At 41.0% G+C, this 25,890-nt stretch overlaps 1 protein-coding gene and 1 long non-coding RNA gene across 6 annotated transcripts; one reads left to right on the top strand and one right to left on the bottom strand.

Moving 5' to 3' along the window:
- Positions 1-210: 210 nt before the first annotated feature.
- Positions 211-1,459, bottom strand: LOC147258480 (uncharacterized). The gene is made up of 2 exons (XR_015116966.1): positions 1,286-1,459; positions 211-835 (listed from the first exon to the last, which is right to left on the bottom strand). It is a non-coding gene; the product is annotated as an uncharacterized LOC147258480 (long non-coding RNA).
- Positions 1,460-3,332: 1,873 nt separating this feature from the next.
- Positions 3,333-24,023, top strand: phrf1 (PHD and ring finger domains 1). Of its 5 annotated transcripts, none has more exons than XM_086208339.1 (19): positions 3,333-3,433; positions 4,143-4,262; positions 4,365-4,460; positions 4,618-4,799; positions 5,927-6,010; positions 11,507-11,640; positions 12,415-12,506; positions 13,407-13,585; positions 13,879-14,011; positions 14,101-14,225; positions 14,338-14,534; positions 14,890-15,012; positions 15,399-15,556; positions 15,986-17,831; positions 17,959-19,103; positions 19,274-19,350; positions 21,353-21,508; positions 22,331-22,462; positions 22,549-24,023. In XM_086208339.1, the coding sequence occupies exons 2-19, from the start codon at positions 4,175-4,177 to the stop codon at positions 22,711-22,713; spliced, it is 5,112 nt and encodes a 1,703-aa protein (XP_086064465.1). In that variant the 5' UTR covers positions 3,333-3,433; positions 4,143-4,174; the 3' UTR covers positions 22,714-24,023. The 5 variants fall into 5 exon arrangements, with proteins under 5 accessions (XP_086064465.1, XP_086064461.1, XP_086064463.1 ...); XM_086208335.1 differs by having other exon boundaries at positions 17,947-19,103; XM_086208337.1 differs by having other exon boundaries at positions 15,402-15,556; positions 17,947-19,103; positions 22,549-24,022.
- Positions 24,024-25,890: the final 1,867 nt, after the last annotated feature.

Raw genomic sequence — 25,890 nt, 5'->3', positions numbered from 1 at the left:
CACTCATCTGGGAAAGAGCCTCCCTGGTGCAGATGAGTGAGCATCTGCATGTTCACATACTGATGATGAATGAGCCACACGTTAATGAGTCTAACCTACTGCACTTATCTGTTACACCACGTCACCATGAATTATGCACCAAATGGAATAAAACACTCACTGATACCAAGAAATGCATTACACTGTGGAACAAAACAGGAGGCGTCATACCACAGTTCATTGCAACTTTACTTCTCACTTGAGTAACACACAGATCGGAGCAGCAGTGTGATGACACAACAGAAATGGACAACTGCTTTTGGTAGTGGCAATACCACAAAATTATTTTCTGTGTCCTTTTTGTTCTACAACCCCTCCCCCCCCCCAAAAAAAAACAACAACAATAACAACAAAAAAACCCCACACAAGTTGAGTGTCACTGTAGTGTAATCTCAAGAACCCCCCGAGGGCCCCGACCTAAAATTTGGAACACTGAGAATGATTGAAAAAGATATGCACCAAGAGCCTTGACGGTAGGTGGCATGAGAGATCTATAGCAGTTCATGCTGACTCTATTGGCCCTACAGAAAGTACAGTATGTGAAAAGGGGAGGAAGTAGCGACTGGAGACCACTGGGAGGGCAGTCATGTTGAGCAGGCCTGTCCCAGCAACGTGCACAAGACATGACCGAGGGCCGCTGGTAGACTGATGTCTGTCTGCTCCGGCTGTGGACAACCCACACGTGAGAGGTATTCCCAAAACCAGGTTAGCCGCTGTCACACGCACAGTGGAACTGGCAACTGGCACAATGTGCGTTAGTCAGTGGCTTACCTGCTTTTAGATCTTAACCAGTGTCCTGGCAACAACAAGCACACACAATGTGGAGAATAAGAGGCAAAAGATGTACATTAAAACAGCAATGAATCAAAACCTAATCAACAATGTCAGCAGGTTATTGTCTCATTCACATTTCTTAGGGAATATCCTCTAAATTTCAAACGTAATGCAAAAAAATTAACGATTTAATCTTGAATGTTGTAAAAACTGTTCTTGAGAATAAGAAGGAAAAAAAAAAAACCCAGCTGGCTTTCAGTGCAGACGAAGGCAATGAACTGGTAACCTAAATATATCAAAATGCTTTATTTCACTTTCAATTATTTAGTGAGTTAAAAATATAAAGAATTTTAAAAACAGAACTGTAAAGGAATTTGTTTAAAAATGACCCCTAATGACACACGGTATGTGGCCTGTTCATCATCACCACAGACGGAATAAAGAATAGTGGTAGATAAAGGGAGCTACTTACCAGTCCAAGTTTTCTTAAATAATATTTAAAAAACAACAACAAAAGCGTTGATTTTTCGCCATTTGGAGTCACTGTACTTTATACCCCACAACCCAAATTGTTTTTTCTCTTATACAAATCACAGCGCGTACACAAAGTTGGGCGAATTTTAAGAGTATAGTAAATCCTACACCGCTGAAGTTCAGTTCACTTGCACTATCTCTACCCAGCCCACTCCCCTGCATCTGCAACCCGACCTGGTTATGCAAATGAAGAGACAACTGGCGTCACGCATAGCCAGTGTTCATCCGCGCTCGGGTTGTAAGCCCCGCCTATTATCCGCTATAAACGAATAAACTCACCGGAGAGGCGGGCTTCATACAACCAGCAACTCAGTTCATTTTTAGACTTATAGTTGGGGTGCGGCGCGTTCAGTTTTGCACGTCGGTACATTAGGACTAAACCATTCGCTCGTTAACAGTTTCCTGCCCTGAGTGATTATTTATCGCCAACACCAACTCATACAGGTGCCATTACCGTTAAAGAGACGCCGAGTGATGTGGCGGTGGCCAACATCGATGGGATAGGTGTAATTTTAAGGGTTTTGAGAAAGGACGCCCCCATCCCTACAGTGTGAAGTGGTTGAACTCAGCTCGCTTGTGTACAGTGTTGCCATGAGCGGAGTGTGGCTGCGCACGTACCAAGGATGCAGCATGACAGTCTGATCTGATGATGACGACGTGAAGGAGGATGAGCGCTCAATTATTTACGGAGTGACACTTAGGCCCCCTGATATCATTAACAAATTGTATAACACAGTATCAATTTTAATCTGTCGGTCTATTTGACGGTTACACCTAAAAGTTTAGACATAATATATAGTATTCAATGAAGAGTAGCCAGTGTCCACTGCACTCCACCTGACATTTGCATAAATGTTTCCCACATATCATAGAAACGTAGAGTAAATATAACTTTAATCAACTCTCACACGTTTGTGTGAACGCACACACACATATACATATCCGCATACCCATACGTATATACTTACTTTAATCAACAAACAGAAAATTAACAAATTTAATAAAGAAACAATTAAATCGTGACCCTCTCCCCCCTTCCAACTCATCAGAACATGGTGTTCTTGAGCAAGGAACGTAGGTTTTTGGGCCCTGCAATCTATGTTTTTCCCTTCTGAACAGATATCGACACTCAGAGCCTTTTTTTTTAATCATCCCAGGATACCCACTATGATATTAAATCAGGGTAAGACTATTTTATGGAGCAGATTAACCTGACAAGTTTGTTGCCACTGGGTGGCGACAGTGACACTCGCATGTTTCACTGGCTGTGGATTCATTCCGGCACCTCAAAGGAATAATTATAAGAACTACGGGATAAAATTTCATTCATCACATGGACAAGGTTAAAATTCTAAGCATAACCTGGAAAAACAAAATACTGAGCCACAGTGAACTACTCCAAATGTGTGGTTGGTTAGCATTGCACTGCCATAATTTAGTTGATTTTTTTTCCCTCTTTTGATCATTTGCGTTTTCCCCTAATCCAAAAATATGTTATTCCGAAGTATACTGACACATAGGCTATTATAGTTTGATGTGTTTGTGTGTGTGTGTGTGTAGATTCCGTAGTGTGTATTTATACATTCTCTTGTTACACCTAACCCTGGCTTTCATGTGTCTTATAAGATAATTTTGCATTTAATCTGTTTTAAAATTGTTTTAATTGTCATTTAGGAGGCTGCAATAAGCTTAAGTGCATTCGGTAATGATGAGAGGCGTTCTCGATATGTTCTCTTGGATGTGAAAGACAAAATTCAGATTGTTTGTTTGCTCTTGTCTCTTGCAATTATAGTGTCCTGAATGAAAATGAAATGAAACAGAAACTCTACAATCCTCTTAAAGGGGTGATTAATTGCAGCCCCATGACATGCAACTTCACTGCTTAAGATTGATTCTAGACACAATTGATGGGCTGAACTGGCATGCGAGCGGACCCACGCTTCATACAAATGGACACTGTGTCTTTAAGAGGCGCAGTTGTTCGAGTTCATTCGGCCATTTCCGTCCAAAAGCAGCCGGTGGTGTCACTCACCGTGGAGACTTCAGAATCACTCTAAACATAGGCTATACCACACTGCTGGATAGGGTAGGTTTTAAATTACTATTAAATGCATGAGTCGGACATTGTAGTTATGTGGGTAGTATGGGTAATTAACGTGACTGGCCCACACACTAAATGGTTTCAGTACAAAGTCCGAATTAGCTTGTAGTTATATGCTAAATTTAGTGTTAGCTATCCTCCAGATAGGTAGCCCTCTTAAGCGAATGCTATAGCTAGCGTTAGTTATTTACTAAGGACAGCTTTACAGGTTAGTTCATTATTTTTATTTGTGCGAGTATCTAAAATAGGCATGTCTGTGTTTACCCAGCATGTATATTTAACGGGTAGCATGAAGGAACCACTGTATTTGGAGACGGGGTTCCTTCTTTGTTTACAAAAGCAAGTTAGCTGTCGTTTATTCTGCTAGCACATGCTAGCTAACACATCTCTAATAGTTAACAGTCAGTTCGTTAACAGTCGATGCAGTTTTAAGTTTCTCAACCCTTTTCGAGCACCTAGGTGGGAAATTTTATGTCCTACTATATATGTTGTTATAATTCGTTCCAAAATACCAAGAACACATGCGTGACAACTGATTTTCCTTTTTGTTTACTTACTCAGGTGAAAGTAAAATTACCTTGAGTTCTCAAAGCTAATGGGAACCTTTTCGTCGTCAGGTGTATTTGAAACAGTGAATATATTTGCTCAGTCACAGCATTTAAGTAACATGATTTTTCATCATACGTAAATTAAGGGAAACATACGAAATTCTGCTGATGGTCAAACATGGATGAAGACGACAGCCCAGATGAGCAGATAAACCGCAGCAGCTCCCAAAACAAAGGAAAAAGGGCTGCATTGTGGGCCATTTCAGGTAGCATTTTAACTAATAATGAATTCATATTATCAGCCATTGTATTCCCTTCTAAGTACAGTATAAAAATGTTAAATCCGTCTGATTTTTTTTTTTTCCTAGATGATTCTGACGATGTCGAGGAGGAGTCTGAGGAAGGAGAATCAGATAGTGGGGATGAGGATGATGGAGAAGAGGAGGAGGGGGAAGAGGAAAATGGTAAGAGTTTTTGTATTTGCTATTTGTACTGTCATGAGTGATGTTGTGGTTCCATACTTCTAATATTCATTTCTTTGTACACCTGTGTTGTATGTTTTATGATAATGTTCTCCCCCTTTTTCTTGCTTAAAATATAGTTTCTTATTCTTATTTTTAGATGAAGAGGAAGATATGAAAGGACCTTTAGGAGAGACTTCTGCTGACCTTGCAGGCATGAGCTCAGATGAGGATGCAGACAAATGTCCTATTTGCCTCAACTCATTCAGTAGCCAGCCTGTCGCAACACCTGAGACTTGTGAGCACTATTTCTGTCTTGACTGCATCCTTGAATGGACCAAGGTAAGTTAGAATATGCTTGAATTTTAGGGTTGAACCAGATGTCTCTGCTGTGGGTTTTGATTTAGTTCAAGGAATAGCTCATCCAAAACTGCAAATTCAGTCATTATCTACTCAACCTCATGTTGATGGAAGGTCGGGTAACTTATTCAGTCCACAAAACATAGCTGGAGTTTCTCAGAAAAAGATGTAGTAGTGATCTCCCAAACAACTGGAGTGAATGGTGAGGAATTTCGAAATGTAAAAAATGCAAATAAAACCACAAATTTACAAAGTAGTCCTGAAGCCTCAATATGCCAAGTTGTTTCAAAAAACGTAACTGATAGCATGTTTTTAGTGACATGCTATCAAATCGAGTTGCTACAGTGAATAGTGAGGCTAATGAAGCAATTTGGCATGTCAAGGCTTCAGGATTACTCTGGATGAACAGTATTGAGGCATTTTATGCTTTTATTATGCTTGTTTATATTTGATAATTGGTCACAATTCATTCAGTTGTTTGAGAGTTTACTGCAACAACTTTTCTTGAAAAAAATCAAGCAGTGCTTTGTGAACTAAAAGAACTTCAACCGACCTTCCATCAGCATGAAAGCATGAAAGTGACGAAATAACGACTGAATTTTTTCTGAGTAAACTGTCATTTTTAAAAAAAATTCTATTATTTCACTAAGTCCCCATACCAAACACAAAATTATCACTGTGCTATTGCTGTGTTTATATTCATGTATTCATTAATACAGCAGGGCAAATTGCAATGGACAGAAGGATGTGTTGTAGCTTTGCTAAGTGTCTGTCACTAAAAGGAAACATTTAAAGAAATCGTCAGTGGCGTTCGAAAGTTGTTGCCAAAACTGCAAACAGGCAACCACAGTTGTTGTCAAATTAATAACCCAGCATGCAGTTACGTTTTCAAGGTAACATATTTTTAGGTAACCCCTCAAAACTGAAGTATAAATTCCTCTCTAGTTTGTATGAATCAAAGGGGAGTTGTTTCCCTTTGGATTTTTTTTTTTTTTATTACATTAGGTTAGATAGATCAAGTCATATCCTTTATCACTGTATATGGTCTTGTATCGTAGAGATGTGGAAATGGAGAATCTCGGGTTTAAGTGTCTTTTTGTTTTATTCAGAATGCCAATTCATGCCCTGTGGACCGCACTGCCTTCAACAATATATATCTAAGGAAATGCTATGGAGGCAAAGTGCAGAAAATGGTGAGTGTGTTCAGTCCTCGCTTACACTACTTCCGTGAATGTTTGATGAAGGTGCATCGGATTATAAGGCACACCTTCAATGAATGGCCTATTTTAAAACTGTTTTCATACATAGGGCGCACCGCGTTACAAGGCCCATAGAATAGAAACGACTGTAGTGGCTGGGGTTGCGTTATGCATCCACTCGATGGAGCTGCGCTAAAGGGAATGTCAACAAAACAGTCAGCTAAGTCAGTCGGTTAAACTTTATTAATAGAATACAAACCACGTTCTGACAACTCCGTTCACTCCCAAAACAAGTTAGTGCATTCACAATACGGTACCGTACGTACCGGTAGCTGCGTGACTGATAGCCTTGAGTTTGAACTCTGCGTTGTAAGCGTGTCTCTTGAAAGGAGCCACTTTGGGGTCTTTATACACACACAAGTGGTGTGGGACTGGAATTCCTCTTTACCGTTTTTACTGCTGTTACTTCAGCGACGCCCCCTGACTACGGTAGCCATAATTAACCAAAATTGATCCATATATAAGGCGCAAAAGATTATAAGGCGCATTGTCGGTTTTTGAGCTTAAGACTTAAGACTTAAGATTTTGAAAATGCTGTGTGGGAGAATCATGACTCTAGTCCAAGTCCTCCTTTCAAAAGACCATAGTGGTCATTTAAGTGTTTATGTTAGATTGTACTTCAATCTTTTCAATACTTGTACTTTTCACTTGAAAGCACCATGAATTACATGCTTGAAATTATCTAGATTTTAGAGTTCCCTTGGTGTGCATTGGTGCACCATGAATTTTCTTGTTTTCCATTCACAAATCTCAAATGTGTTTGAATATTTTCTGGTGGAGATGGTGAGACTGTACCTGAAGTATTGGTGACATTACTACAAGGTAAAAGCTCAGAGAGAGAAAACCTGGAGGAGGCTGTTTTTTGTTCAGTGAGGGAAAAACAAATGGGTTCAGGTCCACCCGTATCCATCTGTTTGGGAGAGAGAAAGGGTGTCCAGCTCAAAATGTTTCCGTAGGCTACAACAGGTAAATAGATGTATTTGAATGTTAGGGACCAGGCAGTCAGATGATAAGAAAACTCATGTTTTTGCAAAAAAACCAACAACAAAAAACAACAACCCCCCCCCCCCCAAAAAAAAAAACAACAAAAAAAAGTATTTTCAAGCACACATTATAGACATGTCACCAGAAACAACGCCAATCCTGCAATTCGTTAAGTCCAGAAGGTTCATTGGTATTCAGTTTGTGGATCCAGAATGCTTCTCTTCTTAAGAGCTGTTAATTTGATCACCACCTTGTGGATTGGGTTTAGTATTTCTATGCCAGTGAATTTGGGAGAAGTAGCCGACCCATGATTTTGATCTATATATTGTCTTGCAGTGGCATAGTCCATGTTTCTAGTTCCAATGGCAGCCTTATGTTCAGTGATCCTAAGTTTCTGGTTGCACTCCGTTTGACCCACATAAGGACATTTCAAGGTATCGACCATGTGGGTGGACAGAGACTTCGTTGTACTTTTTTCCTGAATGTATATGATTGAAAGTCTTGGTATTCTCAACTTCCGTCTTCGTCAGTGGCGCCACTAGGTGGTGAGTGACGTGTATGTCAAATGATGTTCACTGGGGTGGTGTCGACCTGTCAGTCCGTTTCCTCAGATTGACAGGTCAACACCACCCATTCCTGATGGCTCGCCACTGAAGGATGTTGCTCCAGGTGTGAGAAAGCAAGATGTGCTGATGTTATGGCTTTATTCTCCTGGTCTTCAATGGAAAACCTGCACATAATCGCTGACCTACTGCAACTTTCATGTATTTGAATTCTACTCACTCACTCAAAAACATGAAAGTGGCAGCAGACGAAATATTCATATCCCACGACATTGTATCATCATTCACCCGGACTCTTGTGGAAGCCACTTTGAAAATAATACATAAACAGTTGACAGCAGACAAATGACTCAAAAAACACACAAAGCTCACAGCACAGTTACTTCATTTCATTGCCACATCCACTTATTTCAGGTTCAGAAACACCATATATAAGCAAAAGGAAGGCTTCACCATGGGAGTGCCGTTGGCGACGATTTATGTGCGTTGTATTTCATGGAAGACCCGAAGAATAAAGCCATAATATCTGCACCTGAGCACAAACACCCAACCCTATGGAAGCGTTACGTCAGTGATATTCTGGAGAAAGTAAAATTCAGATATAAAGAACAGATCACAAACCATCTCAACTCCATGGATGACAGTGGAAAATTCAAATTCACACACGAGGAAGAAATAAATCAATTCATTGCTTTCGTGGACATCAACATTACCCATATAAATGATGGTGGTATAAGAATAACACTCTTACTGAAAACCAACACACACAAAGACCAGTATACACCATAGAGATAAGAACACCCCACCACACACTAAAAATGTCAAAATGTCAGTAGTAAGAACATTATACGACCAAGCACAACTTGTAACAGAAGAGGAGGGGGAAAGAAGAAGAAAAACACATAAAATATGCACTGATTTGATGTTAGTATCCACAGTGGGCAATAAAAAAGGGACGACAGCAGGTAGAGCAAAAAGAATACAAACAAACAACAAAAAAGAAACTGGCAAGCAAAACAGAAAATAAAGGAATGGTCACACTGCCGCACAAAAGGGGCATCACAGAACGCATCCAAAGGACAATGAACAAAAATCACATCAGCACCCTGGTCAAGCCACACATTAAACTCAGACAACTCCTAGTACACCCCAAAGGCAAGATCGACCAAAATAATAATGCAATGCCATATTCGAAATACCATATCACTCCTGCAGTAGAACGTACATAGGAGAAACAGGATGTCCTGTCAACACATGAAAAAAAAGATCATCAAAAAGAGTGCAAAAAGACAAACACGATCAGGAAAAAACAGCCGTTAGAGGAAACCATGAAATCAGCAATAATGGACCACTGCAAATGGGAAAATCATATAATGAATAAGGAAAAGGCCAAAGTCATACGCACAGAAGACAACAGGCGCCAGTTTTGGATTATGAAAGAAGTGGAGATCAGGAAGCGAGCCTGCACAGCCATGGACCAGGACAAGGGGGCTTTCTTGCTTTCCCACACCTGGAGCGACGTCCTTTAGCAGCGAGCTGTCAGCAAGGGTGTTGACCTGTCAGTCTGAGGAAATGGATTGACAGGTCAACACTCAGTGAACATCAGCTCATTTATACACGTCACTCATGCCCCCAGTGACTCCTCTGATGAAGACGGAAGTTGACCGTCAAGTATGATTGAAAAAATGCATGGATGGTAACAGAACAAACTTCAAAATATGTATTCCATAAGGAAATGTAAAGTGAGATGAGTGCTATCAATTATATATGTGTGTGTGTATGTGTATATATGTATATATATATATATATATATATATATATAAAATATGGAATTATGTAGCAAAGAAAAATTTGTCCAGTAACTGTAAATATGTTTTATATTTTAGTTTCCTCAAAGTAGCCACCCTTTGCTTTATTCACAGCGCTGCACGCTTATGGCAAGAACCAATCAGCTCAGTAAAGAGAAATGACAGTCCATCATTACTTAAAGAACGGAAGGTCAGTCAGTCTGGAAAAATTGCAAAACCTTTGAATGTTTCTTTGAGTGCAGTCGCAAAAACCATCAAGCACTACGACAAAACTGGCTCACATGAGGACCACCCCAGGAAAGGAAGACCAAGAGTCTCCTCTGCTGCAGGGGATAAATTCATCCGAGCCACCAGCCTTTGAAATCCTAAGTTACCAGCACCTCAGATTAGAGCCCCGATAAATGCTACACAGTAGCAGACACATCTCTACATCAAGTGTTCAGAGGAGCCTACGACAATCAGGCCTTTATGGTTGAATAGCTGCTAAGAAACCACTACTAAGGAAAAGCAACAAGCAGAAGAGATTTGTTCGGGCCATGAAACACAAGGAATGAACATTGGACCAGTGGAAATCTGGGCTTCGGTCTGATGAGTCCAAATTAGTGATCTTTGGTTCCACCCGCCGTGTCTTTATGGGCTGTAGAAAAGGTGAATGGATGGTCTCTCCATGCATGGTTCCCTCCGTGAAGCATAGAGGAGGTGTGATGGTGTAGGGGTGCTTTGCTGGTGACGCTCTTGGGGATTTATTCAAAACTGAAGGCCCACTGAACCAGCATGGCCACCACAGCATCCTGCAGCGTCGTCCCATCCAGTTTGTGTTTAGTTGGACCATCATTTATTTTTCAACAGGACAGCGACCCCAAACACACCTCCAGGCTGTGTAAGGGCTATTTGATCAAGAAGGAGAGCGATGGAGGGCTGCGCCAGATGACCTGGGCTCCACAGTCACCTGACCTAAACCCAATCCAGATGGTTTGGGATGAGATGGACCGCAGAGTGAAGGCTAAAGGGCCAACAAGGACTCAGCATCTCAGGGAACTCCTTCAAGACTGTTGGAAAACCATTTCAGGAGACGACCTCATGAAGCTCATTGAGAGAATGCCAAGAGTGTGCAAAGAAGTAATCAAAGCAAAGGGTGGCTGTTGTGAAGAATCTAGAATATAAAACATGTTTTGAGTTATTTCACACTTTTTTGTTCCCTGTGTAACTCCATGTGTTCATTCATAGTTTTGATGCCTTCAGTGTGAATCTACAATGTAAATAGTCATGAAAATACAAAAAGATACATTAAATGAGACGGTGGGTCCAAACCTTTGGCTGGTAGTGTATATAGTGTCTTGGTCAAACCAAGTAACACAAAAGAGCCACCCCCTCAGGTCATGGTTTGGTCCATTTAGGTTGTTCTAGTATTTACTGTAAGTGTTCTCAGCCCTTAGCCACACCTTTTTGACGGATCAGGAAGGAACCACCAAAACAATCAGGGTAACTCAAGACACAGTATTCAAAGACTAATACGAGTCGAATTGCTTTGTAATCTTCAGTGTTAAAATGTGTACACCTGTATCCAACAGTGTAAGATTTAAAGTAAATAAATGGTATAACTCAAAGAAACTGTGAAGGTGTAGTTGTCTCCAAATGCAGTGATCCAGTGTAGATGAACAAATTAGGTGAGAGCGAGTTGGTAAAAACGATCAATCTATGGCAGAGGCCCTTACAGAGAAACACTGTAATATATTTTATGGTGCAAAACACAGAATTCCACTAATTTTCTGTAATTTATAATAACAAGTAAGTTTATGCATTTATGTAGTGGAATGAAGAATTTCTGAAACGAGCAAGAGTTACTTATTTTTTGAGGTATGCATTGACTCCATTTCTGAAACAGAAAACACAGACTTTCCCATTTCGGGATTGACGGACTCAGTGTTTTCGGACACCTGCCACTTGATTCTTCGGGTGTATACATTTGTGTGATAAATTCAATGGTTTTGTTTATAATCCATCGGTGTGCTAGAGGAATTAGTTTCTAACTTTTCTATATGGATGCTGATTCTTGTGATGACCGTTTCACTTAGATCACAGTGCAAAAACCTGCAAAGGTACAACAAGAGGAGGCAGTAGATTTGGACCTGGAGCAGACCAACTGCGAAGTGTGTGGGGGCAGCGATCGAGAGGATCGTCTTTTACTCTGCGACGGCTGTGATGCTGGGTAAGGCAGATGATGTCCTCCAGTAACCCTTTTATAATTCATTTAGAAAATTTCTGTTTTAGGTCCTTGGAGGGAATATTCATATGAAATGAAGACAATAAAGTGCAATTTCAAAAACAAACAAACAAACAAACATCGCCCTAAAATACTTTTACCGATTTGGAGTCTATAGTTCACATGATTTTGAAGCTGTTGGATATTTTTTTTACATTGTTTTTGATATTAAAAGTATAAATGGGAAATATAGGAGGAAGAAATTTGCATTAATGTTTATCAGGACATTTAGAAGACATGGTTGCTCTTTCCATGGGGAATAGACTCCTTGAACAGCAGCCATTTTGACATATCTTTGCAGGGCAATTACACACTCAAACTCCCATAACAGGATCATAATTAACTAAACCAGGTCTTCAGACTAACCTTGTTTTGTAATTGGAGAGCTGTAGCCCCTGACTGAGAATTGGTAGGGGAACGAGCAGAAAATTTTGGGGGGGCGACTACTTAAATTGTATTGAATTTCACAATCATTACATTCTGATTTGCTGAGTTTCCTGTCGGTGAAATGCCATTGGCAGACTCTCTCCAAACATGGTTACCTTTTATTTAAAAAGCCGATTCTACTCGATTCAAGGGGAGGGAAGACTCTACAACGTGTTAACTGTATTTAGTGTATGAGTCTGTCTTGGAGGCATGGAATTGAAAGCAAAGTAAATTGTGATTTTGTTGAGGGAAAAAATGCGTTGTCTGAGCCTAGAACGTTGATGCCTTTCACAGCTACCACATGGAGTGTCTGACACCACCTCTTGATGCAGTTCCTGTTGAGGAATGGTTTTGTCCAGAGTGTGTAGCCAGCAACAATCACTCAAGTAAGATTGTTTTTTTTTTTTTCTGCCTTCTAAAACTCAAACAATATTTTGACATTGGGCATTGAATAGTTGCTAATATATGGGATGAAAAGTAAATCAGTTCTCTCTCATGTAATAGACAGTATTTTAAATGTAAGGCCTTATGATATCCATGAAGTGGAAAATGTGGACAGAATCATGGGATGAAAATTAGTTCAATTTTAAAACAAAAATTATTTTGGAATTTACCAAAGGACTGAATTGAATTATACCGATATGATTATTATTATTGTTGTATGTATAAAGTGTATGTTCTGTTATTGTCATATATTTTTTTGCTGCAGCACCCAAGCTTCCTACCCACCTCCTTATCTACCTACACCAAATTACCATTAAGCTGAGTCTCTACCAGTGAGCGTAAAAGGGAGAGAGCAGGGGAAGAACTAATACAGACTTGTTCCTCATTCTTTCTAAAATTTACTCAGTGTTTTGATGTCAAGAATATTTATTCATGAGATTTTAGATTTGTTTCCACTTACATAAGTAGTACATTCATTTTACTGAGTTATTTCATTCAGTATGTAAAATTGATAAGTGTTGATGACAATCTGCTAAAATTGTAAGAGTTCTGAAATTGTAACAGGAAATGTTAAAAAGAAGAACAAAATTAAAACAGATTTCATAGGGCCCTGCTTGTCATATGTCAGGGAATTTATGGCCATCTAAAACATGGCCATTGTGCATTTCATGTTTATGTCTGAAACATTTTTTTTATTGGTTAAGCAAGAAGATAAATTCACACAACCACACTTCTGCCTTTATTTAACACATTACAAGTGTCATTGCTGAATCCCTCATAGAATATTCGTCACACTATAAGCATCCTTTGACAAGTCTCATGTTTAACTCGTCCTGATTCAGGGGCTTCCGCTGAAGAAGTTAGTGATGCAGAAAGCCTGCCTTCTACTGCTCATCCTGTCACCAGTCGTTCCTTGTCCCGGGCTGCGGGTCCCACTCGAGCCATTGCTCGTACCCAGCAGAGTGAGAGGGTTCGAGCGAATGTCAACCGTCATCGCATCACACAGGCACGCTCCTCACAGGTTTGGCATGAGGCGTGTTTTGGCTGATTTTTCTAACACACTTCTGTTTGCACAAGGCTGGATATTAGAGATGGTTGTATTGATGTTGCATAACCTTTTCTGCTAATCTGCTGAGTAGACTAACTCATGACTCACTGGTTGTGTCTTTGAGTAGTGCATCTCAGTGACACGGACAGCAGAATTGACGCCTGGTAGTTAAAATCCTTGTGTTAGGGAACAGTGCATGTATTTAGTTTGTGTACTAGAATAAAGTACGCACCTGTAGAGTGACTTAAACCTCTTTTTTTTGCTAGCTGGCTCCCACATACCTGATGCAGTCCACTTGGTTGGATGAGACTATTAATGCTGTGGTGGCGGGGCTCAACACAGCTGTATATGTGAGAGACTTCACATCTCATGTCCCATCTGGTCGCAGGCATGGGACCAGTAAGTATACACACATACACTTACACAAATATAATACATTTAAAAGAGCAAAGCAAACATGGCAATTACTTTTATTATTGATTGAACAGGAAAGCGCAGAAAGGTCCAAAGCAAGAGGACATCCTCTGCTAATGGTAAAAATGGTCATTCAGCAAGTACAAGGGTCAGGAGGAGGAAACGTAAAGTGAGGAAGACTAAATCCAGAAAAAAGTTGGTAAGTCTGTCAATATCTGTCCTATAATTGGAATGTATAGTTATAGATGTCATTTGTCATGGTAGTAGTTTGGAGTCAAGATATTATCCACATGTCTATATCTTACCTCTAGGTTGGGAAAAAGACAGCCACTCCTCGAAGGCGCATTGCCAGCAACCTTGGAATTGCAAAAGACAAGAAAGGCTCATCACTTCCAACAGTGTATCGACCCTCAGAGCAAACACTGAGCAGCATGCGTGCTGACATAGGCGCTGCATCTCTCTCTGTCTATGGAGATCCCTTTGACCTTGATCCTTTTGTGGATGAATGGTAAAATGAATTGTTTATTTTGTAGATGTGGTTAAAAAAAATCAGACTTTATATATCTTTTTTTTTTTTTCATAAATAAAGCCATGGTTGCTAGTGCTGCTGACATAGGTACTTGTCTCTGCTAGGCATTATAATTAAGTTAAATTAAACTGACACATTTAATTATATTAAACATTATGCAGAAAAAAAATTTCTAGCCATCTCCAAAAAGTTCTGCGCTACGTTCATTATATTGTAACCTTATCCCTACATCTGGTAGACCACCACTGGATAGAATTGATGTATATTTTAGTTTTTTTTATCATTAACTTAGTGGCGTTACTTATTAAGCAAATTGTGACTGCTGATTTAACAGTGAGGAGGATGAACAACAAGAACACATAACATCACTGTTGGAGGCCAAGAGACGAGGGATCTCTCGCTCTGCTCTTCGGTCTCATCAGCCCGTCGCTCGACCAGTCACTGCAAGCCTTTCAAGGTGAAAGCCTTTTTACCTCTTGTAACAGGTGTGGAGTTAATGCAAGGCTGCAATACCACAGAGTCTTGCAGTTACTCGCAATTTGGCGCAACTTTACATAAGGGCCAGTGTGATGCATCATGTGTAATCGAATGTCATAATGCTTCAAATCGGCAATGGCAAACCCAACTGAAAATGAAATAAGTGTTCAACTGTGTATGCAAAAATTGCATTTTTTTCAAGAAAGGAAAAAATGTTAGGCATCCAAATCTGTTGATATGTGTTAATTGCTTTCAACATAGCATGTTTTTGATTACATTAAAAGGTGTATACTTGTCAGTCTTAGCTGATGAATGAAGATGATATCTAATTTGAAGAATAACTGAGAAAATGTTTTCTCTTGATAGCAGGAGGGGTATGGAAGTTCCTCATGCAGGAGGTGTTGTGGAAGCGGCCCCCGTACCTGACCTGCTTGGCAGCATCCTATCAGGACAAAGCATGTTGTTGATGGACAGCTCTGATGTTGTCATTAACAGAGATGGTTCTCTAAAAGCTACAAAATCAAGTAAGTGTGTGGTACATATTTAAAACCAAAGTCTGATCATGTGTAGCTGTGTGAGAAGAGATTCTTGATAGTATGTTTTGGTTGGATAGGTCTTCAGCCACAAATGCGACCTCCTCTTGCCTCTTCTCAGTGTGGTATCAGAAGAAGTCAGTAGTTACTGGTTATTCACACCTGATGGACTGACCAATTTGTTTGCTGTCTCCATTTTTCACACTTTAATTTTCCAAATTATCATGACTAATTACCATGAGTAAGTAGAGTACAGAATGTCACATTTCCTGTTTATCCGTATACCCAAATTAAGACATAAATGCATTGCACTACTAAGTAGCATTTTAATACAACAGTTCTGTCAAATACATCAATGCAACAGGAAGACTACACACAAGAAACAGTCTTATCTTGTGCTTATTATTTCTTGTGTTACAGTGAGTTTGCCATCTGCAGTAAAGCCAGGGTGCAGCAAAAGCAGTAGTGCAGGAGAGTCCAGAGCTCAGATCAGCCCAGGAGACAGTTCTTCTTCACCCCAGTACTCTTCAGACCTTCCTGGATCCTCCTCCAGCACCCCTAACAGACCTTTCTCCCAGAGCCCTTCAATAGTACCCCACTTCACAATCCCCTCCACCAGCCATGCAGAACCAATTCATCTCACACCTAGAGGTCATTCAAGTTCACAGCCACTGCATACAAACAGGCGCCTTTTATCTCCTATGCTTCGGGGATCCAATGGAATTGGAGCCCCGAGAGAATCAACCTCCTCCTCTACGCACACTGGCCCAGATTCTAGCTCCACAAGGAAGGCAGAAGTTCCAGCACAATCCCAAACTAAGAAGGCGCCTACGAAGCCCATGTGGGTAGATGTGTCAGTACTTCCTAGGATACCGAAAATAAAAAGGGAGAGCAGCAGTAGGGGAAATGGCATTAGTAGTAATTCTTCCACCAGTACTAATGGTTATGGCCTGCCTGAAACAGGCATGAACAGCCTTGCTGGTGATGAGAACAGGCAGCAAGGCATAGACCAGCAAAAGGGCAGAGCTGATCACCAGGCTCAGAGGCACAGGTCTGATGGAGCAGGCTCATCTTCAGCCTTCTCCAACTCATTTTCCTCTTCATCATCCACTGGCTGTCCTTCCACCCAGCCATGTCATTCCTCCCTATCTACTTCATCTTCATCTGCTATAAGCTTCCGCATTAACTCCAGTGGGAACTCATGGCATTCAAGGCGGTTAAGCACCACCTCTGCAAGTGGAGGTAGCATACAGGACCACTGGAGGGACAAGGCAAATGAAGCCAGAAAGAGACAGTTGCATAGAGATAAACAGATGCTCCTGGCCTCCTGTATGCCCGTCAGTAAGGAACTAAACAGTAATAATATCTATGATCCCTTTAATCCCACTCTGTCAGACTCCGACAGCTCTGATAGTGAAAGTGAGAATCCAAGCCTACTAGTAGACAGTAGTTCCAAAAATGCTAGTTTAGATCCCAGTTTGGGGAACAAGCAGGAGCAGGTTCACGTGAAAACTGAAACAGAGGAGAGTGAAGTCTCCCAGGACGAACTGCTGAGAGCTAATGTACAGGAGAGCCCATTACAGGCATCAGTCAGATGCTCAGAGGGAATTGTCAAGGTTGAAAAAGAATCAAGATTAGTAGACACTAAGATAGAGAAACAAACATTACCAGGCATTCGCATTAAGACAGAGCCAGGGTTGGATGATATCGGGCAAGCTGAAAGGTGTAGCCACAGTTTCAGCAGTAATTTGAGTTCGGAGACACAAGACTTCACATCCCAGGTTCACACCAGCCCGGTCAATATAAAGCCTGAGAGAGGGATTCAAGAGGAGGAGAGTGGTCAGAATGTTGTAACTCCTAGCAGTGTGCGCCCTTACTATAAAAATGATTCATCAGCATCCAGCTCAGCCTCCTCAAAGAGGAAACAAAAGGCTGAAATCAGGTCTGATTCCAAGTCCCCATCAAAAGATCTGAGTCATAAGAAGAAAACTTTGAAAAAAAGTGTTCCATCCAAAGAGCGACGCTCTAGCTCAAGCAGTTCGGAGAGAGACAGAGGCAGGAGTAGAGACCATCATGCCTCTAATAAGGGAAGGGGGCAGAGAGAAAGGAGCAAGGATAGAGAAAAGAGTTCCAGGCGGTCAAGGTCCAGAGAGAGGAGGAAGAGGAAAGGTTCATCCTCCAACAGTTCCCGATCTAATTCCCCTGAGAGGACTCACAGAAAGAGACATCAGTCTCGTTCACAATCCAAAGACAGGCAGCGGTCCAGGTAAATGAAAAATAATGGGTTTTATTTAGTAGGCACCATGTGTTTGATGTGTAAACATTTTACTGTGACACAAATGCTTCTGTTGATGTTTTTGTATGACATTGCTGATTTGTAGGTCTTGTTCCAGCTCTAGCAGCAGAGAGCGTTCAAGGAGGAAGATGCATAAGCAACCAAGCCATGACGAGGGAGAGAGAGGCAGAGAGAGAAGACGAGTGTTTAAGGACAAGAGGCATGAGCCTTCTAGATCAAAGGATCACTCTCGCTCAAAATCAAAGTCAAGATCCAGGTCGAGATCCAGAGAAAGAAGGAAAGATCACACACGACCACAACAATCGTCTGTCTCTTCCAGAGACAAGGGGGAGGCACGATCAAAAGACAAATGCAGACGCATGTCGAGATCAAGCTCAAGAGAGAAGAGGAAAGATGTGGGTTCTTCCAAAAGTGTACCGAAAACCTTGGGGTCCTCTTTTTTCTCCTCGAACGATAGGAAAGAGAAGAAAGAGAAAGATACTTCCCAAAACTCACTCACAGAGGAAATGATTACTCGAGCGAAAAAACAGGACATCTCATCTACCTCTTCTTTCACAGGTAAAAAGGAAAGCGAAGACCTTAGCACAAACTGCCAGGCCACAACTGCAGAAACTATGAAAGAGAAAATGGTTTCAAAAGACATTAAAAAAGAAAAACTACCATTTGTGGACATGTTTGAAGATTCTCCTATCACCAAATCCATTAAGAAAGAATGTGTTGACACCCCCTTTTTGATCAAAGCTGAAGGCACAAAAGAGGAAGGAATAAAAAAAAATCTCATCAAGATTGAGACATGTGAAATAATCAAGACTGAAAGTTGCGAAATTGCCACGATCAAAAATGAGCCTAGTTCCCCTGAAGTGTGCCACCTAACCCCTGTCACCTCATTTTCCACATTGACTACACCTGCTGCAGCAGCTACCCTACAGGAACCACACAGCTCCCTAGATTTAAAGGCCCCTGTAGAACAACCCAACACTGTCCCTATAAAGCAGGAAGGTCAGCAGCAACCTTCAGACTCCGATGATGAATTCAATGTTGATGTGATGCTCGACAACCTGGACTATGTGAAGTGTGAGCGTGGAGAGGGAAGGGTTGCAGCTATCAAACCGGAGAAGGATGAGAAGCCTGAGGGAGAGCAGGTGTCGGCCATGATGGGAGCCAAATCCAAGACACCAGGGAAGAGGGTCACCTGGAATATACAGGAGCCAGAGAGCCCTCAACCGGAGAAATCTGCCAGCAGTAAGTGTTGCCACTAGTAATCTATGTGCCAGCCTTGGTACTGTGGGTCATTTGAATAGTAGCCAGTCAACTTTTTTTTTGTTTTTTTTTTGCTCATTTTGACTGGAGGGAATCTATAAGGTAATTTGCCTGCCTAACTTAAATTACTTTATTTTACAACCTTTATTCAGAACTGGCCCTCTATAAGTTGAAACTGAAGCAGGAAGGAGCCCGCAGACCCTCTTCCACAGTCCAGACCACCAGTCAGGTACGACTCAGGACACTGTCACTACAGAGAAACGCTTAGTTTGTTTTCAAGTATCCTCAGAGGTATTTCCAGTATTTAATGTAATTCAATGACCAGAAGGTGGCAGTGTTTATCCAAAAAAGATAATGTTTTGTTTGGGTGTAGTCACGTGACAGAAACTAAAACTGATTTTAGAATAATCAAAACTGAAGGCCATTTGTATCACTGGTTTCATAGTTGCCTGGGCATGATACTGACCATGACACAGTGAAGCCCTTTTCCCACCTTAACCCATTGCCATTGAATATGATTTTAAGCTTGGTTCTATCTACTGGACTAGTCCGTGTTCTCACTAGTTCTGAGCTAAAACATGTTGTCATTGATGGAGGGCTATTGCACAAAGGAATTCATGCTTATCAGAGCTGTCCCTACACCTACTGTCCAACCAGAGGTGGAGCGGTAATAAATCAGTTGGGTAAACAAAATTCTGTCCCTGACATTCAAAGAAGATACTTGAAATGGAAGCAATGAATTCCTTTCGTTGTCTCACACTGAGATGATGCAACAATACTGTGTGGACATTGGACTAAACCTTTCATGTATAGTTACACTTATCACCACGCTGTAAGACAGCGGGGTCTATATGTGGTGTGTATTACACATTTAAGTCAAGTCAGTTTTATTTATATAGCGCCAAATCACAACAAAAGTTCTCTCATGACACTTTACTGATAGAGCAGGTCCAGTTCCACACTCCTTCAATGATTTACACCCAACAATTCTCCATCAACAAGCACATTCTGCAACAGCGGCGACGAAAACCTTCCTTTTAACAGGCAGGAACGTCGAGCAGACCCAGGCTCAATGGGGACGGCCTTCTGCTTTGACCGGTTGGGGGGACAGAGAGCAGGACAGCGGGGCAGAGACAAAGACAGATATGCATTAATGATGATTTAACAATTTAATTGATACATGAACTACCTGTAAAACATTTTTGGACACCCCCATTAGTTAGCTTTTAATTCCTATTCAAGCAGTACATGTCCAAAGAAGAATCTTAATAAAATACAAAGGTAATGTTGATAAACTGTAGGGTGAGCATCATGTTGACTAAACGTAAGGAGAGTGAGTTTGTTCGTGGTCCTACTCCCTGCTGTCCAAGAGACTATCTGGCTTTCCAAAAGCATCAGACTTTGGCAGGAGGAGATCTGCGATGTCATGAGACTAAATATGATTTGTTCCTTGAATTTTGCGAGGCTGAGAGCTGTTGAGGGAGCTAGAGCAGATGCTCAGGAGGTTGGAAGTATTTTAACGAGTGTAAATACAGTAAATGTATACATATTTGTTTGAGTTTATTAACCTAGGAAAGCAATATCGAGCTATTTGTAACATACAAATGAATGAATGACCCAGTCTCTTCTGCACAGTGAGGCACGAGGTTTATTAAATGTATTTGTAAGCAAAAACCCAAAGCTCAGATTTTTGTGTCAGCGCTCAAACTGAAAAACTGTGGTTGTAGCTTCCAAGTACAGGTCCTTCCTTTTAGAGAGACGGCATAGACGGCCAAGTTGTCACTGAGGACTCTTCTCCAACATCCAAAGGCACCCCCCCCCCCTTCCTAAAAGTGCAATGACATGATACATATTGCAATATTACCAAAATCAACCAACAAACATATTTTCCATGTACCAAATAGGGTTATTTTTCTTTTGTGTTGACATTCATGGACATTTTGGTGATGAGCAAGAGTACAAGATTCAAGTGCAGTTTAAGATTTTTTTTTTTTTTTAAATAGAAACCTTCTTAATACCTTCTTGGATGACAATATCTCACTGAAAAGGTTTTATCTTTGATCTGTATATGACTAAAGGTTGCAATACCAAAATAAATAGGAAGATACACACCTTTGCCAAAATGTGTTTCGCAACAATACAGGCAAAATTGTTGCAATTCAAACATGGACCAGAGGAAATAATTTTAAGCTGTGGTTATTTGGTCTTAATCTCATCACTGACTCTCACAGGACAGCGCTGGTCCAGGTACTGTGGGTGACCCCTCCAAGAGGGATGCTGTTGGTCTGCTCAGTACCAAGCTAAGTTCTGATGGTGGGCACCCTGAGAGGCTGTCGACTTCTGAGCAAGGAGAGGCTGAGGAAGAGGATTCATCAAGAAAGGACAAGGTGAACATGGCTTTAGTCTCATTTACTTTCATATTAATTAAAGGTCCATGCAAACTTTTTGGAAACTGTTCATTTGTCCATCATTATGAGTGTCAGACAAGCTGATTGATACCCTGCTCACCTCTCTGGTACATTACAAAGCTCCAGAAACTGCCTGCTAGGGACGATTGCTCAGAGTTGGGTCGCTAGCACACCATCTCAAAAATGATCAAACACGCTTTAACTGAAAGTAGTCATGGCCTGCATTAAGAGAACTAGGATTGGGTTTCACATTCACTGTCAAAACTGTTACATCGAGAGAGGTCTTTATCTGAGTCATATACAAGCCCAGACCCACTTCCTGACTGGGCCGTTGATTCAGTGCTACACCTGGGAAAAACCCCAGCATAATGTTGGTTTGTTGGTGACAAGGAGCGCCTGCTGCTTTGAGTCATAGCTTACTAGGAGAGAGCGGTTGAAGGAGATTACTCCTGCCAAACCAAGACTGATCCTGATCTATTTGAACCAGAATATACTTTGGAGGAACTGCAGGCTTTGGGAAACAAGAGAGCAAGATGGGACAGGAGGCTGAAGCTGTCAGAAGGTTCTTCTATCTGATAAAATAACATCCTGTAGTTGGTGTGATTATGGAGCTCTGTAACGTTTGCAGGGAAGGGGATTTGGGGTTTTTTGTCGTTTTTTTTTTTTTGGTATCCTGTCTGGCACTAAAAATGAGAGACTTCATTTTCCAAAAAGTTACCTTACTTTAAATCTTGATTGTAACTCCTTCCCCCTTCATGAGGAATGTTTGTCATGACATCCATGTTGTTTTACTTCTGCCAGCAGTATTTAAAGAAGCTTCACATGCAGGAGAGAGCCATTGAGGAAGTGAAACTAGCTATCAAACCTTTTTACCAGAGAAGAGACATCAACAAAGATGAATACAAAGAGATTCTACGCAAAGCTGTGCAGAAGGTTGGATAAAAAGGCGTATTTGATTTATTTATTTTTTTCTTTTGCCTTGTTTTGGTCTGAATTTATCTTGTGTTCCTGGCCATTAGGTGTGCCACAGCAGGAGTGGGGAGATTAACCCGGTGAAGGTGGGGAATCTGGTCAAGGCATATGTGGACAAATACAAGCATGCTCGGAAACAAAAGAAAGGAGAGGATTCAGGAAAAACACTGGAGGTCCAGACCGAGCCAAAGAAGACCTCTGTCAGCCCGTGATGGAAGCCAGATGTTGGTGCATGGACAGCAGCACACATGTTCATGTTCATTTTCATCGGCGTTTTACTCTGTGACCCCCAGTGTGTATCTGACATGATCCGTCTCATCACTTCAGATTGACTCACTGCTTCAGTATTGGAGCAGAGTGGTGACCTTTGACTAAAAGCGCCTAATGTCTTGTACTGGGATTGTTACTGCCAAGAAATGGTCCTTTTGCATAGTACAGCTTAGAACCTATTGGGGGATTTTGAGGTTTTGCCTTAAAGAGGCAAATCTCTAAGCCCCTCCCATTGAGTGACGAATCAGGTAGCTTTCTCCACAGGCATTTACCAGGGAGCAAGCATTGTTGAGCTTTTTTGTTTTGTTGGGTCTAAAGGGTATTTATCTGTGGCAAAACTTATTCTGTTTGTTAAGAAGTGATATCAAAGTCCGTAGAGGATGCATTTCTAAGATGTTTGTCACGTACAGGAAAGACACTTATGCAATTTTGTAGAAAACTGTAACAGTAGAATAATGGTGCAGTTTGGTTGTAAATAGTATACATTTGATATATCCACATACATGTTCCTTTCATGCGTGAGGCCTGTTGAGAAGTGACTGAAAAAAATCTTTGTATGGTTCATAAAGTTGAGTGATTTATGTGTAACTTGAGAGCGTCTTTTATCTGTCTTCCACATCTCTCGTAGCTGATGAGCTGAATCAAGTTCAGCACATTACAGGTGGATTTTGGCCAAGTAGTATGACTCGCTGTTAATCATGTATATTTAAAGAAAAAAAAAGACTTGGTCTTTTTGAGCCTAAGAGTGAAATGAGGAAAGTGGATAGAGAATGAGATTCTTTTTTGTTTTTTTGTTGTTGTTTTTTTGGTCATTTATGCTCTTCAATAGCAGAGACGGCAACACTGTACAGTGGTGATTCTGATTTTTATTCAACATGTAAAATAGCACAGACTTAATGAGACAATAGATGCGTCAAAACCCCTATTTCCCAGCAAAACAAATCTTTGTTGGGATTCTGGTGCTCTCATTTCCAAAAACATTTTATCTAGTTTGGGTGTTCTTTCAGGCTTGATCTTTTAACTCAAGTTAGCAGAAGAACCCAAGCAGCCCTTGTATAGGTATAGAAGTTAATACATGTGAACAATAAAAAGATTGTTTTGGTGTTAACTAGTATGTGTGTTGAGAATTTTTCTCTCGTGTCACATTGTTTTTTTTTTTTTAAGTTACACAGGCAGCCTTTCTATTATAATAAATATGTAATAGATTTTCATGCCTTTGGCCCATAAGGTGTTAGTTTGGCGTTCTTGTGAACATCTTTTAGAGATGAGGTGGATACTCAAATGGAACTGGTATCCGCTACCTATACCGCGGTTGTGACGAGGCCGAGTAACTGACAGGTAACTCTGAGTGCTGTGTGTGTGTGTGTGTGTGTGTATATATATATATATATATATACATAAATACAAATATTTTATTGAATTTCTCCTACATCGGATAATGCGTGGGGTTTCAGATTCATAGAAAAGCACAGCAGCTGCATTAACGAGAAAGCAGTAAACACTGCATCCGTGTCAGTTCAATTAAAGATTGATGAACAGAACCCAACCATCATCTGGCCTACAAATAATCACTTCTCCCCTGTCCTACAAAGGCTCACGTGCGTGCGGACACACTCATGTACCCCGAACAATGAGTGATACAGAGTGGAATTTGTATGATAGTGACACTGAACCAGCAACAGTCAGCATCAAGTCAGAGGCAGGAGAAGCTGAATCAAACACTGTTCTCTAAAGAGTTCCTTTAGTCCACTGATCAAAAACATCTACAGCTCAAACTGAGGCTTTTAAAAATAATGTTCAAATAAATTCCTATCGATTTCTTGAAACCACTTGGGACAAGGAACACACACTTCCCTGTTAAACCTCATTCAGTTGAAGTCTCACTCATTACTGGGCTAAGCCATCTCTGAGTATGGACTCTGATACAAATACAAATCATGGTGTATGCGCTCAGCCCCGGTGTCTTCTATATATTATTGTGAACATGGAACATTAGGGGAATCAAATTTGGCACAAATGTCCACTGGGACTTGAGGATGAACATAAGACTTTGGACAGAGGTCACTGTGACAGGTACACGTTACCTTTTTATTCTGAGATTATTAGTACTCTTAGTAATCTGTCACTTTTTTTCTTTTCTCTTTTTTACAGTATATTTCCTGAACCGGCAGCACGGTGGTGCAGTGGTCAGCACTGTGGCCTCACAGCAAGAAGGTTCCGGGTTCGAGTCCCGGCTCAAACACGGGATCTTTCTGTGTGAGTCTCCATGTTCTCCCTGTTCCTGTGTGGGTTCTCTCTGGTACTCCAGCTTCCTCCCACAGTCCAAAGACATCAAGAGGGGACGAGGCTGATTGATACTCTAAATTGACTGTAGGTGTGACTGTGAGTGTGAATGGTTGTCTGTCTCTATGTGTTGGCCCTGCGATGGACTGGTGACCTGTCCAGGGTGAACCCCGCCTCTCGCCTGTTGCTGCTGGGACAGGCTCCACCCCCCGCGACCCTAAACAGGAATAAGCGGAAGACAATGGATGGATGGATTGCCTGAACTACACATGAAGATTTGATAAAACTTGGGAGCTCTGAAATATTTAGATGTAAAGACATTACAAAAAACGAAGTTGCACTGAGGAACCCAGGTTTCATTTCATCAGTGTGCTGTATCTCCACCACTGAATGGACAGCTGCTTTGCTCATTCTTGACCAGTGTACGAGAGGCCCAATCCTCAGGGCCCCTGACATTTGGATAAAAGCCTGTTTTGTTCCCAGTCCTTTGACATCTCTGTATCTGGCCATGTGCCATGGACAGGAGCCCCTTTGTGAGGTTGGCATTGACTCGAGATTCAAGATGTAAGACTCAAGAAGCTTTATAGTCATACTAGCACACGTTTACACATGGCTAGCACGAAATAAGCCTGATAAATATGTAAGAAAAACAATATATTAAACAGGGTCAAAGGAAGAGATCTTATGTGCATAGAAATATAAACATTTGACTAAACATAAAAATGTATTCAATAAAAAAAAATCTGAAGCAGCCGAAGTCATCACTGCTCAATAAGAGAGGCTGTCCAGCAATATTGCACTTACGTGACAAAAGAGTTAAGCAGCCGTGAGACTTA

Source organism: Aulostomus chinensis, chromosome 7, assembly GCF_037954235.1.
Source record: "Aulostomus chinensis isolate RoL2024-O1b breed Wild chromosome 7, RoL_Achi_v1.0, whole genome shotgun sequence".
Taxonomy (NCBI): domain Eukaryota; kingdom Metazoa; phylum Chordata; class Actinopteri; order Syngnathiformes; family Aulostomidae; genus Aulostomus; species Aulostomus chinensis.
This window is presented reverse-complemented; position numbering and strand designations above follow the sequence as displayed.